The sequence below is a fragment of the Capra hircus genome, chromosome 7 (genome assembly GCF_001704415.2).
Source record: "Capra hircus breed San Clemente chromosome 7, ASM170441v1, whole genome shotgun sequence".
NCBI lineage: Eukaryota > Metazoa > Chordata > Mammalia > Artiodactyla > Bovidae > Capra > Capra hircus.
In genome coordinates this window covers 65960176-65972327 of record NC_030814.1, presented here as the reverse complement: position 1 = coordinate 65972327, position 12152 = coordinate 65960176, and the positions used below count along the sequence as shown (strand labels likewise).

Sequence of the window (12152 nt, the reverse complement as noted above, 5' to 3'; positions counted from 1 at the left end):
AGAGTTTTCTTACAGTATAAAGACACATTTTATTTACTTACCTTAGTTGGAAAAGGAAATTTGGAAGGTTCTGTTTTGCATGGTGTATGAATAGCCGTTAGAGGGGGAGGCCATGAATGCGTCATCTCCTGAAATGTAATTATTACAGTTTGTTTTCAAGCAGGTCAAGGATAAAAATTACACAGCTAAAAACCAGATCTGTATTATAAATGCTGGTTTTCTGACTGCTCCTCCAAAGGTGTACATATTTAATCAATAATATTAATTAAGCACGTGTGCAAGGCACTATGGGGTAGGTAACAGGAAGACAGTTTACACTCTGACTTCAAGGAGGTTAGAGTGAAGGTGATAAGGCCTGTGAATAGTTATAGAAATCAGCCTGTAACCAAATACAGGGCACATAGTAAAATGCTATTAAGGAAGAGCTTGCTATGGGAGTGGGAAAGGGGGATAACAATAAGAAAAGAAGCCAGCTTTTACTGCGTACCTTTAGTGGGCCAGATACTGTGCTATTTTACCTCTGTTACTCAGCTAGTAGTCATAATGACATTATGAGGTAGATACCATTATTATCCTGACTCTATGTAGGATAAAACTGAAGCACAGAGATTAAGCTATTTACTCAAGGTCATATACTTAATTAGTAAAGGACACAGAATTTGATTCTGGGTAGTCTCTCTACAGAGTCCATTCACTGATCTGAAATTTTGATCAAGTGGAGAAAAATCAGAAGAAAGGTATCAAATGCACACATAGAGGAAGACAGACAAGTAAGACTACATGTCCGATTTCATTGAATGCCTTCTGTCTAATTATATGCCAAGTATGTCCAAGTGGAAGTTTGGATACAATCACAATGTATATGTTAGAGACGCAGGAAGCAGAGAGGTATCGGACCCAGAATAAGGAAGAAGTATTTTATCTCTGGCACGTAGTTCAAAGCCAGCTGTCAAGTAGATTGAGAAAATACAATGAATTAAAGGTGGTATAACCTTTAGGAATTTATCCTATAGCTATACCCACATAGTTATGTAAAGATACATGTTCAAGGGATGCACACTAAAAAAATGAAAACAACCTAAACATCAACAACATAGGATTAATTAAATTACCAGACACTCATACAATGGAACACCAAGCAAACAGAAAAATAAGAAAGTTACCTTCTGAAATGAAATGATACCCCCAGTTACTGTTAAATGCCAAATGCAAATCAGTGTATGTCCTCATAAATGTTTGTTTATGAAAAAATCTCTCAGAGATAGTTAACCTTTGGCCAACAGAATGACTGAAGGAAGAGAAGAGAACACTTGATACAGCTTCTACCACTTGAATCTCTTGAAAAGGTCACCTACACTCAGCTTGTTCTTTATCCTCTTACCATGTTTTATGTCTTTAATAGTATTTCACTTTCTGAAGTAATTGTATATAGTTGATTATTTCCTACATTGTGCTCAAAAATGTCAGCTCAAAGGGTGCAACACTAACACTGTTATCACCACGATATCCCTGGTGCTTCACACACAGTAGGTCCACAGTAAGCTGTGAATTAATAAATCATTTCTTACAATAAATATATTACTTTCAGACTAAAAAAACCTTTTTATTTCCTTTAAGTTTGTGATGAGGTTCCCAGAAAAAATATGACTACAAGTATGAAGAAAACACAAAGGCAATGTGAACCTGAGCTTCCTTATACGCTGCACATAGGGAAGGGAAAAGAAACAGAAACTTATATGCCCCAGGTTTTCATTGTTGGCATTTTACACCTTAAACACCAAAATCCTCTCAATAAAAAATCTATTTAACTCCCTACTGTCAAATGACTGAGCATCTATTACACCCAAGGCCATGTGCCAAGTCATATATATACATAAAATATATAATAAATGGCTTCCCTTGTGGCTCAGCTGGTAAAGGATCTGCCTGGAGTGCGGGAGACCTGGGTTTGATCCCTGGGTTGGGAAGATCCCCTGGAGAAGGGAAAGGCTACCCACTCCAGTATTCTGGCCCGGAGAATTCCGTGGACTGTATAGTCCATGGGGTCACAAAGAGTCAGACATGACTGAGCGACTTTCACTCAATATAATAAATGGTCAGTAACATCATAGAAATAATTAGATACAAGAAAATCTTAAGATCTCTTCCAGGTATTAACATGCCATACATTTCTGAGGATTTAAGAGTAAAGATATATGCTGCCTTAGACTTTTTATGTACATGGTAACTGAAAAATGAAAGCAATGAGTCATCATTGTGGTCTGATGACCTGATACAAGGGGGAAAAGGATTTCAGTGGGATTCTAAGAAAAAACAGAATCTGTATATAACTGAAGAGGAAGGAGAAACACATTCTATGAAAGTTTACAGAGATGAAAGAATACGAAAGGGTATGGCTTAGGGAAATCAGTTTGGGAAAAGTGGTCAATCTGTAGTGGGAGAGGCTGAAACTGGCTTGTATACAGACTAACATTTAAAATGTTAAATTTGCACACTACTCTTTTTAGGGGCCTGAAAACTTCTTAGAAAGAAATTATGAAGACAAAGGATTAAAGCAAAGAATATGACAGCAATACAGAAGACAGATGAGCAGGGAGACTCCAGACAGAAAGTCAGAGTGAGGACTCTATATTACAATTACTAAAGCTCAAAGTGGCAGAAATGGAAACAAAGGAACAAACATTTTCAAGAAATTTTCAAAGTCTTGCATGTAGTTTTGCTGTTAAAAAGAACATGAGAGAAAAAAGTGAAAGATAATTGGGATTCTACAATTGGCCAGGAAGAACAGTGATACTACTAATAGAAGTTAAGTCTGATAAATATGGCTTCAGACATATCTGAAGAGGCAGGAAGAAACCCAAACAGAGACCCACCTAAGAAGCAATGAAGAGACAAAAACCAAAACCCAAAGGAGGCCAAGACAGGAGAGAAAGATTGAATAGCTGTCTAACAGCTAAAGTCCAAAGGATGGAGGAAAATTTCATCAAAGAAGAAAAGAGAGAAGCACTGGCTTAAAAAATGAACTCAAATTTAAGAGATAAGAGAAGACAAGCTTTCCCAAAGGGCAACTTTGGAATGTTGAGAATCCCAGACAAGAAAAGGTGTGTAGAAAATAAAAACAATGTAACAGTCAAGGAAGAAAAAAACAGTGTTTCCAGAAGGAAAAAATAAAAATTCTTTAAAACAGCAGAAACAGTAGAGAACTCAAATGAAGCCTCTTATGGCATGGGAGGTAATGACCTTGGAGAAACAAGTTCAGGAGAATGGCGGAAGTAAAAAGTAAAAGAGATTTTAGTAGGCTAAAGGAAGGACGGGGAAACCTGGTGTGCTGCAGTCCAACAACAAAAGAAAAGAAGGAAAAAATAAGTGGCAGCAGCCAATGCAAGCAGTCTTTCAAAAATATACACAGTGAAGGGGACTTCCCTGGTGGTGCAGTGGATAAGAGTCTGCCTGCCAAAATGCATGGTCATAGGTTTAATTCTGATCCGAGAAGGTCCCAGATACCTCGCAGCAACTAAGCCCATGTGCCACAACTACTGAGCCTGCACTCTACAGAGCTGCTACTACTGAAGCCCACGTGCCCGAGAACCTGTGCTCTGCAACAAGAAAAGCCCATGCACCAAACCAAAGAGTAGCAACCACTCGCCACAACTACAGAAAGCCGGTGCAAAGCAACAAAGAGCCAGCGCAGTCAAAAATAAATAAATAAAAATTTTTAAAAAGTACATAGAGTGAAATACAAGTACAGACATAAAAATTCAGGTGTACACAAAAAGTACAATTAATATGTGACTGATGGTTTTTGTCTATTGAGCCAAAAACAGGGTCTTTTTCCAACAGACAACATTTTCTTTTCCCAACAGAAGAATGTACTCTTTAATCATGTGTCAGTTTAAATATACTCCATTAAACACTCAAAATGTGTAGTATTCAGAGAAGACTTTTTATGTACATCTGACTAGTATATACAGATGAACTACAAAGCAAGCTATTTTCAACACAATGGTTTGATAACTACTGAGATTTTTAAGCATTTCAAATTATTAAATGATAAACATAAGAAGGTATAGTTATATTTGGCTTCTTCCTCTTTTCAAAGCAAACTGTTAAGACCAGAATTTGTTTTTACTTACAAACAAAACCCCCAGCTTTTTGAGGGCAAAGAGTACACAAACCAAGTAGTTCAGAACTTAAGTATGAATATAAACAGAAAAGAGTCAGTTATTTTTGATGGACACAATCAGGTTATCCATGTAATCAGTCTGCTGCAGCTTCAGATAGTTTGTGACATATGGGGGGGGAGGAGAAGAGGGTAGCAGAGCATCATAATTAAAGAAACAAACTATTTAAAAAAAAAAACACCAAAAACTTACTTTAAGAATTTCATCCACACAACTCACATCCCCAGAAGCAGATGCCTAAAAAAAGAGGAAAAGAAACACATTTAGGTCTGAAGTCATTTCTTATTAGGTTTTTTATCATTTGTTGTATAGATTTAACATTATTAGAAATAAAACTAACATTAAAGATATATTTGGTATCCCACTACTCAAAGCCAGAACACTAATTAGAATCTTTGGACTGATTTCCTTAAATACATAATTTCAAGCACTAAAAAATTTTAATCACCAAACTGTACACGATTGGAAATTTAAAAAAAAGTTTTCCAAGAAATCATATCTTGCTTATACTTGGGTTAGAAATAACTTTCAAAATGTAGTTTTTTCAGCTGAACAAGATGTCAAAATTTAAGTTGATTTATATACAAAATATACTATGATACTGAAATCATCATTTCACATAAACTAACAAACAGAGTAAAACCAGTATTATTGAAAGATTATCTGTCTGGAACACAATGGACATTTTATATAATATTTCTTAAATCATGAAAGTTAAGTTTATTCTGAAGCACAAACAACAATTGAGTTATGGTGAAGTCTAGCTCTAAGGATCACATTATAATGTGTAAAGAAAGAACAAATCACCACTTTACTTTTCTCTTGAGAGGAGTAATTAGATGACAAATGCCAGGAACAATGCGTTTCCCAAGGCCACAAGAAAGATTTTTAAATGTCCTCAAAACATCATTTTACCTATCCCCCATCCCTTCCTCCACTGTTTTAAGCTATGAGCTGTAATTTTCAGCTACTGATATGGCTTAAAAATTTTTTTATTGCTAGATTAAAGGATAAAATTAAAGGATAAAATTTCAGCTATTTCACAAAGAATACTCACTATTCTGAATAAAATGTTTTGGTACATAGTTCTAAATACCTTAAATTTCAACCCACCGCTATCCCTGGAGCAGTCGCCGCAAACCTTTAAGTATACCCAGAGAAAAGGATCATGGCATCCAAATCATAAAACATTACCATCTCCATGCAACCAAAAAAGTTTCAACATTTACCACAATGAACCATACCCACATCTTATTGATGAGTATTGCAATGAGAAGTAATTTTTTTCAAACAAAAGAAACAAAATGTATTATCCCATAAAATTAAAATGAGGAAACCTAAGGTATTGAGAGATCATGTTTTAGTTCTATAACTGACTTGCCATTTTAATATTTAAAAACAACGAATGACCTTTTTTCTACTGCTCAAGAAAAGTGTCTAAGAGCTCTATGGATTCACTTGGGAGTCAATCACAAGTTTTTCCTTAAACTTTTACATTCCTTACTGTTAAGACAAAGAGTTCAAGTTCAATCATAATTTCAGGGTGAATTGCTTCATATAGTTACAATGTTAAAAAGCTCTAAATGTGTGACTTACATCCAATGGTTGGGAAGGTATTTTCAGCTTGGTGAGATGTGCTTTACTGCTGGGCTTCAGTTCAGTCATGCTGTTGCCATGAGACTGGCTGCTGTAGTGTTCAGAGGACAGCTTTGGTTCCATGGACTCCTGTCCATCCATGGGCCGCACATAGGCAGTGGGTTTCTGTAGCATTGAGCTGGACTTTGACATCAATGAAGGTGGGAAAGACTGATTTGAGTGCTGCCCACTTGAAAAAGGTACACGGGAAGGAGAATCCCAGTTTGCATCAGGGTCCCGAGGTGATTTGGAACGCTGATGTTCTTTGCTATGGTGATCATTCCCATGAGACCTGGAATGACTGGAGCTTAATGAAGAAACAGCCTGGGGTTTTCCAGGGCTGGAAGAGCGTGATTTGGAGTGTTCTGATCCATGCTGGCCTTTTTTGCGGCCACTGCTCCCACCACTGCTGTATGAGTCACGGTCATGTCTCTGGCCACTGCTATTAGTGCCACCACTGGCACCTGCACTGGCCCGCTGGCTACTGTGTCCACTCTGTAAGCCCGAGGACCGTTTCTGAGACTGAGAAGTGCTGGGTGCAGGTCCTACTGGAGTCCATTTGCTACTCTGATGAGAGCTCCCATGTCTCTGTTCAAAGAAATTTGGGTTAGATTTTTCATCTGCTGTCGGCGGTACCGTAGGCTTGGGAATTGCAACAAGCTTTGGTATAGATCTGTCTCCTATGAAATCCTTCATTTCATCGTAGTTTCCAAGCATACTCTGAATACGACTTGACAGCTTATCTTCTTTGCTAGTCTACAAAAAAAAAAGTAAAATAAAACTATAAAATTAGCATAACTAGAAAGAAAAGATGCTTCCAAACTAACTTCACAAACTTTAAACGGAAAGGGACTTTTCCAAAAGGAGGTCTCATCTCATATGTTAAGGTTAAGATCTCAAAGCAAACTCCAAATACATGTTTTTTTATGGTGAAAAAGAAAATGCAGTGTAAGTGAAAAACCTTCAAAACACTAATATTCTAGAGGACACTGAGAAATATATATACAATAGACTATAGGAGATCTTTTAAAACTCCAAATTTCACTAATAAATATACTAGAACAGTAGTAAAAATATTTTGAAGAGCAGAAAAGTAATTATGCCTTTACGTAATTAAGTTCCAAATCAGCAGATTAGCCAATACTCATACTTCTGGCAGTCAAGGAAAACAACATATTCCTTACAATCCAATGTTACAATTAGAAGCAGAAGTAAAAAGGTGAATGAAACAAGCTATAAATACTTAATTATCTTTTTTAAATTAATAATTCCTTCTGTTACTGGAACACATCAAGTTAATAAAAGTCAACAACAAATTAAGCATGGAAAATCCAGTGATAAATTTTTAAATTTTGGCTATTAATTGTGACCATCAAGTCCTCCAACTTTTGAAGTCAAAAGTGTATACTCTGAGTTTCAAAAATTATTTTTGAATAATAAGCTCCAAGTCTACAAGCTTTAGGATTCTTTCATATTAATATATGTGAAAGAAAAAAGTTGACTGATTACATAAAAAGGAAATCAAGACTGAAAAACAAACAGAAGACCCTGAACCACCAGTATTTATACTGAGGTTGGTATGAATCAGTAAGGACTTTAGACTATACGAAAATCAGTCTGAGAGGTAAATGTACAGCAATTTATTGATAATATCAAGGTCAGAAATCAAATCCTATTCATTGGATATTTACATACTACACACCATACTACAGAATAAAAAGGTAGTATGAGTCAAAGATTCTGGACCAAACTCCTCTTCCTTTTCAAAATGTCTTTAATTCCAAAGTATTGTGTTATAAATGATGTCAGTCTAATTGCCCTTCATTGGACAAATCTTAAAAGCTCTGAATAAATGGCTACTTATAGATCTCACAAACGGTTCCTACAAACACCAAGTGTTGTAAGAGTAAACCCAGGATATGTCATTAATTTGTATTTCATGAGAAAAAAATCTAACATACTTTCAACATCATACTATGAAGCCAACAATGATCACTGGTGCTGTAATACATATTATTATAGCTATTCTACACAATATAAGCCTTTAAATTATAGTAATACTTCCAATGAAAGTGTTAGAAAGTGTGAATGTGTTAGTCACTCAATTGTGTCCAACTTTTTGTAACTCCATGGACCGTAGCCCGGCAAACTCCTCTGTCCATGCAATATTCCTGGAGTGGGTACTGGAGTGGGTAGCCATTTCTTTCTCCGGGGGATCTTCCTGACCCAGGGATCAAACCTGCATCTGCTGCACCACAGGCAGACTCTTTACCACTAAGCCATCAGGAAAGCTTACTTCCAATGAAATCCAAAGTCAAATCAAATATATGAGAAACATTTGTGGCCAATACAGTTACATTAAAATCATCAGGTTCAGTTTGGGTTGGATCCCTGGGTCTGGAAGATCCCCTGGAGGAAGGCATGGCAACCCACTCCAGTATTCTTGCCAGGAAAATTCTATGGACAGAGGAGCCTGGAGGGCTACAGTCTACAGGGTCACAAAGAATTGGACATTACTGAAGCAACTGAGCATGCACACAAGCAAATCAAGTATAATGATAGTTTTTTTTTAAAAGGCAATTAATTCAACTCATTGAATACATCTGACATTATGCTTTAATCTAAATTTGACATTGTTAATTAAGCATTAAACATATAAAAAGAAAATCAGAGAATCTAGTATATGATAACAAAAAAAGAACCAGACTGATAATGAAAACACTTTTATTCAAATATACTGAAATTTGATAAACTAGTAAGCAAATGGCAAGAAACAGGGAAAAAAAAGAATTTATGGAATATTTTTCTTTGACTCATGTTATACCCAAACATCCAAGGAAACAGCAGATGATATGCTTTGATAAACTTTTAATTTACTTCAAGGCTCAGAAAGGTAAAATGCCTGCCAAGGGCTAGTGGTAGAGCTAGGAATAAAGATAGGAATGTTTGAGCTAATCCACACTTACGGAGTTACAGGACAGAGATGGAACGGTAGTGGGGTGAGGGCTTGTAAGATGACTTTAGGACACTAGTGATGTTATATTTCTTGATTTGGGTATTAATTATGTGAGGTTGCTCATATGGTGAATGAAAATTCTTTCACCTGTAATACTTACTTTGTGTACTTTTCTGTACATATGTTATATAGCAATGAAAAATTTATACCAAAGAAGTATATTCTATCATGAGGAAAGGAAAAAATGTTAAAGGGCATAACACTGTAACTCTTTCTAATATAAAAACTCAAGTTTAAACATTTTAAAAGCAAGATATGTTACATTATAGGGGAAAAAACATTCAAAGGGCAACTTACAACTTTGTATGGCTCAGCAAAGAGAGGAGAGCTAGGTGGGAAGGCGTCGTCGCCCTGCTGAATTTCCTGATTCCGCCTTTCCCGTTCTTTCATACGCAGCACATTCCGGTCTTCACGGTTCATGTTGCTATGAAGAGAAACACAACCTTTACATCACACAAAAAAGGAAAAATTAAATGTTCTGTACTCATTTTGTCAGTTTAACACTTCAATCGGATAGTCCCTTTTAACTTTCAAGTGATAACAGGCATTAGTACTGAAGTTGGGTTTTGGCAATGGTTATTATCTACTGAATAAAAGAGGACTTCCCTGGTGGCTCAGACGGTAAAGCGTCTGCCTACAATGCAGGAGACCCGGGTTCAATCCCTGGGTCGGGAAGATCTCCTGGAGAAGGAAATAGCAACCCACTCCAGTATTCTTGCCTGGAAAATCCCATGGGCGGAGGAGCCTGGTAGGCTACAGTCCATAGGGTCACAAAGAGTCGGGCACGACTGAGCAACTTCACATTCACATTCACGTTATCTACTAAAAACCGATAGTGTCTTCCCACAACTATCCAGATAGGAAACACTGGCCCAGGATATTAGGATCCACCCCATTTAAACACTTAGCCTTATCAATTTTTTAAGTTTTCTCCTAGCTAAAAGTCAGCTAAAACTTACGTATTCAGAGGGAAAGTAGTACTTAAACCCATAATTCTTAGTATTTCCTATAAGCCTTCTGTGGCTTCTTCTTCAGAAATCTAACTATTCTTTGTCATTAGAAGCATACAACCCACTCCTACCTACCACCCCCTCCCCCCAGGGTCCAGTGCTTTTCTCTACTTTCCATCTACCTTATCTTGATTTCTTTTTGTCCCAAACACAGCTTCCTTGGTGTCCATCCTTATGGCAGTTTGATCTCAGCTTTGCTGTTGCTCTAGATTCCCTAAAAAACGACATTTCTGCTCTAAATACATTAATATTTCAATTAACACCTCAATAAATGCCAAAACTGAGGCTTTCAGCAGCAGAATCTAAAATTAACTTGGGTTAGTAACAGTGGTTGAAATTTTACAGAGAAAAAAAAAAGTCTTTTGGGAGAAGGGGTAAATGAGGGTGTCATTTCTATAATCATGACAGTATATTCTGTTTTCACTAAGAAGAAACCAAGGAAAATAGTTTATATCAGTAGGATTTTTGGTTAATAGAGAACAATGAAAACTGTTGTCTAATCCTGGGACAAGGGATTATCAGGGACTCTGCAACACACTCTTCCCTAGATAGATTTAATCATCTGTCCTAGTTATGCTTTGTTTTGCTTTGAAAGTTCTGTTGGAGGCCAAACAGAAAGACCAGATTATACAGTGGAGTATTTCCAGCCTTATGATAAGATTCAGAAATTAAACTAAATCAGAAAATTAAAGTCAATCAAGACTGGTAGAAACTATAATTGTAAAATGAGCATGGACAGCAAAACCAATATATTCTTGAGGACTTTTATAAGCACAAATAAACATTTACATATAAAACTTCCTGATTTGCAATTTACTATCATTCAAATAGAGCAACTTTTTAGTGTTTAAAAATGTGTTCCAGGTATCCAAATGTATATTCAAGTTCCTTCTTTTATGTACAAGTTTCTAATAAACTTAGAAAAGAATACAAACTATTTTGAGGTTATGGGAATAGTGTGTACTTTCTTTGGTCTCCCATCAGAACCACAAAAGCATCTGATTCTTTAATAAACACCATAAAACATCTACACTTTGGTATTCAGAAATTAAAATGAAAGAACATTTATTATCCCCTAGCACACTTGTGCCAACTAATAACTGTGTATCACTAACAATCAAACTTCAAACAGACCTCTAGAGCTATGGTGCCACAACACATGAACTTGTGTCCATTTCTGCGTTAACTACCAATTTCCTCTAATTTCCTAAGTTTTGAAAGCTCAGTGACTTCTCCAGTGATCCAGTGGTTAAGACTCTAACCTTCCACTGCAAGGGGCGCGGGTTCAATCCCTGGTTGGGGAACTAAGATCCCATACAGCAGGGCAACTAAGCCCATGTGCCCCAACTAGAGAAGCTCACCCACCACAACAAGAAGCCTGTGCACAACTAGAGAAAGCCCGCTCAACACAATGGAGACCCAAGGCAGTCCCCACCCCCAAATTCTTGAACAATCAGAAAACAACAGACATGCCTTATTTAAATTATGATTTAATTTTATGTATTCAAGAGCACTAACATAATCATGCAAGAAATATGTGAAAATTTACTGCAAAAATGGATGATTCCCACAATAAAATTCCTCCTATAATTCATTAATAAAAACTTTGTTTTCTTAAAAAATAAAAGTCATCACACTGAATATTTCCTCTTTTAACAAAACTGCCAAGAAGCTCCTGATGAAATTAAATGATTGCTAATAAGAACTAATATCCCAGTTTTAGTTCTTATTCTCTAGGTTTTTCCTGATTTGACTTATTTTCACATCTAATACACTGGTTCTATTTTTTTCCTTCTGTGTCTTTCAATATGAGTATCTCTGCCTAAAATAAGTTTTTCCCAAAGCAGTAATTCCAATAATTCCACTTGAGCTGACCTAAAATTAATATGAAATTCAAATGACTCAATTTTAAGTATATCTCTGTTGAACAGCCAAAACTATATTCCTCCTATATTTGCAACTACTATACTGAAACAGAATTCAGTAAAAAATAACAAACTGCTATATCACAACCAATCTACTAGATAAAACAATTTCTAAAAGAAAATTAGCAAGTAGAAAGAAGGTTCTTCTTCTAAAATTTTTAATTACTTAAGGTAAATTGTTTAAGTACCTATCCAGTACTCAAAGTTGATATACTAACTAGAAATTTTTTCTTCTAGTTAATTTATTGAGATATAATACACAGCACTTGAAAAGTTAACAGCATAATGGTTTGATATGTATCATAAAGTCATCATCACAGTAAGTTTAGTGAACTTTCATCATCTTATACAGATGCAAAATTAAAGAAATAGAAAAACATCATTT

General features: G+C 36.0%; 1 protein-coding gene across 3 annotated transcripts in view; it reads right to left on the bottom strand.

The window, feature by feature from the left end:
* The window catches only part of AFF4 (AF4/FMR2 family member 4), a 78698-nt gene that overhangs the window by 43630 nt on the left and 22916 nt on the right, over positions 1-12152 (bottom strand). Inside the window, exons 2-6 of one of the 3 annotated variants that reach the window (XM_018050397.1) lie at positions 9965-10056; positions 9130-9256; positions 5778-6572; positions 4374-4418; positions 42-128 (exon numbers count right to left, since the gene is read on the bottom strand). In XM_018050397.1, the coding sequence (XP_017905886.1) occupies positions 42-128; positions 4374-4418; positions 5778-6572; positions 9130-9252 (1050 nt within the window). In that variant the 5' untranslated portion in view covers positions 9253-9256; positions 9965-10056. The remainder of the gene's footprint in view (positions 1-41; positions 129-4373; positions 4419-5777; positions 6573-9129; positions 9257-9964; positions 10057-12152) is intronic. The other 2 variants (XM_018050396.1, XM_018050398.1) reach the window with 2 other exon arrangements.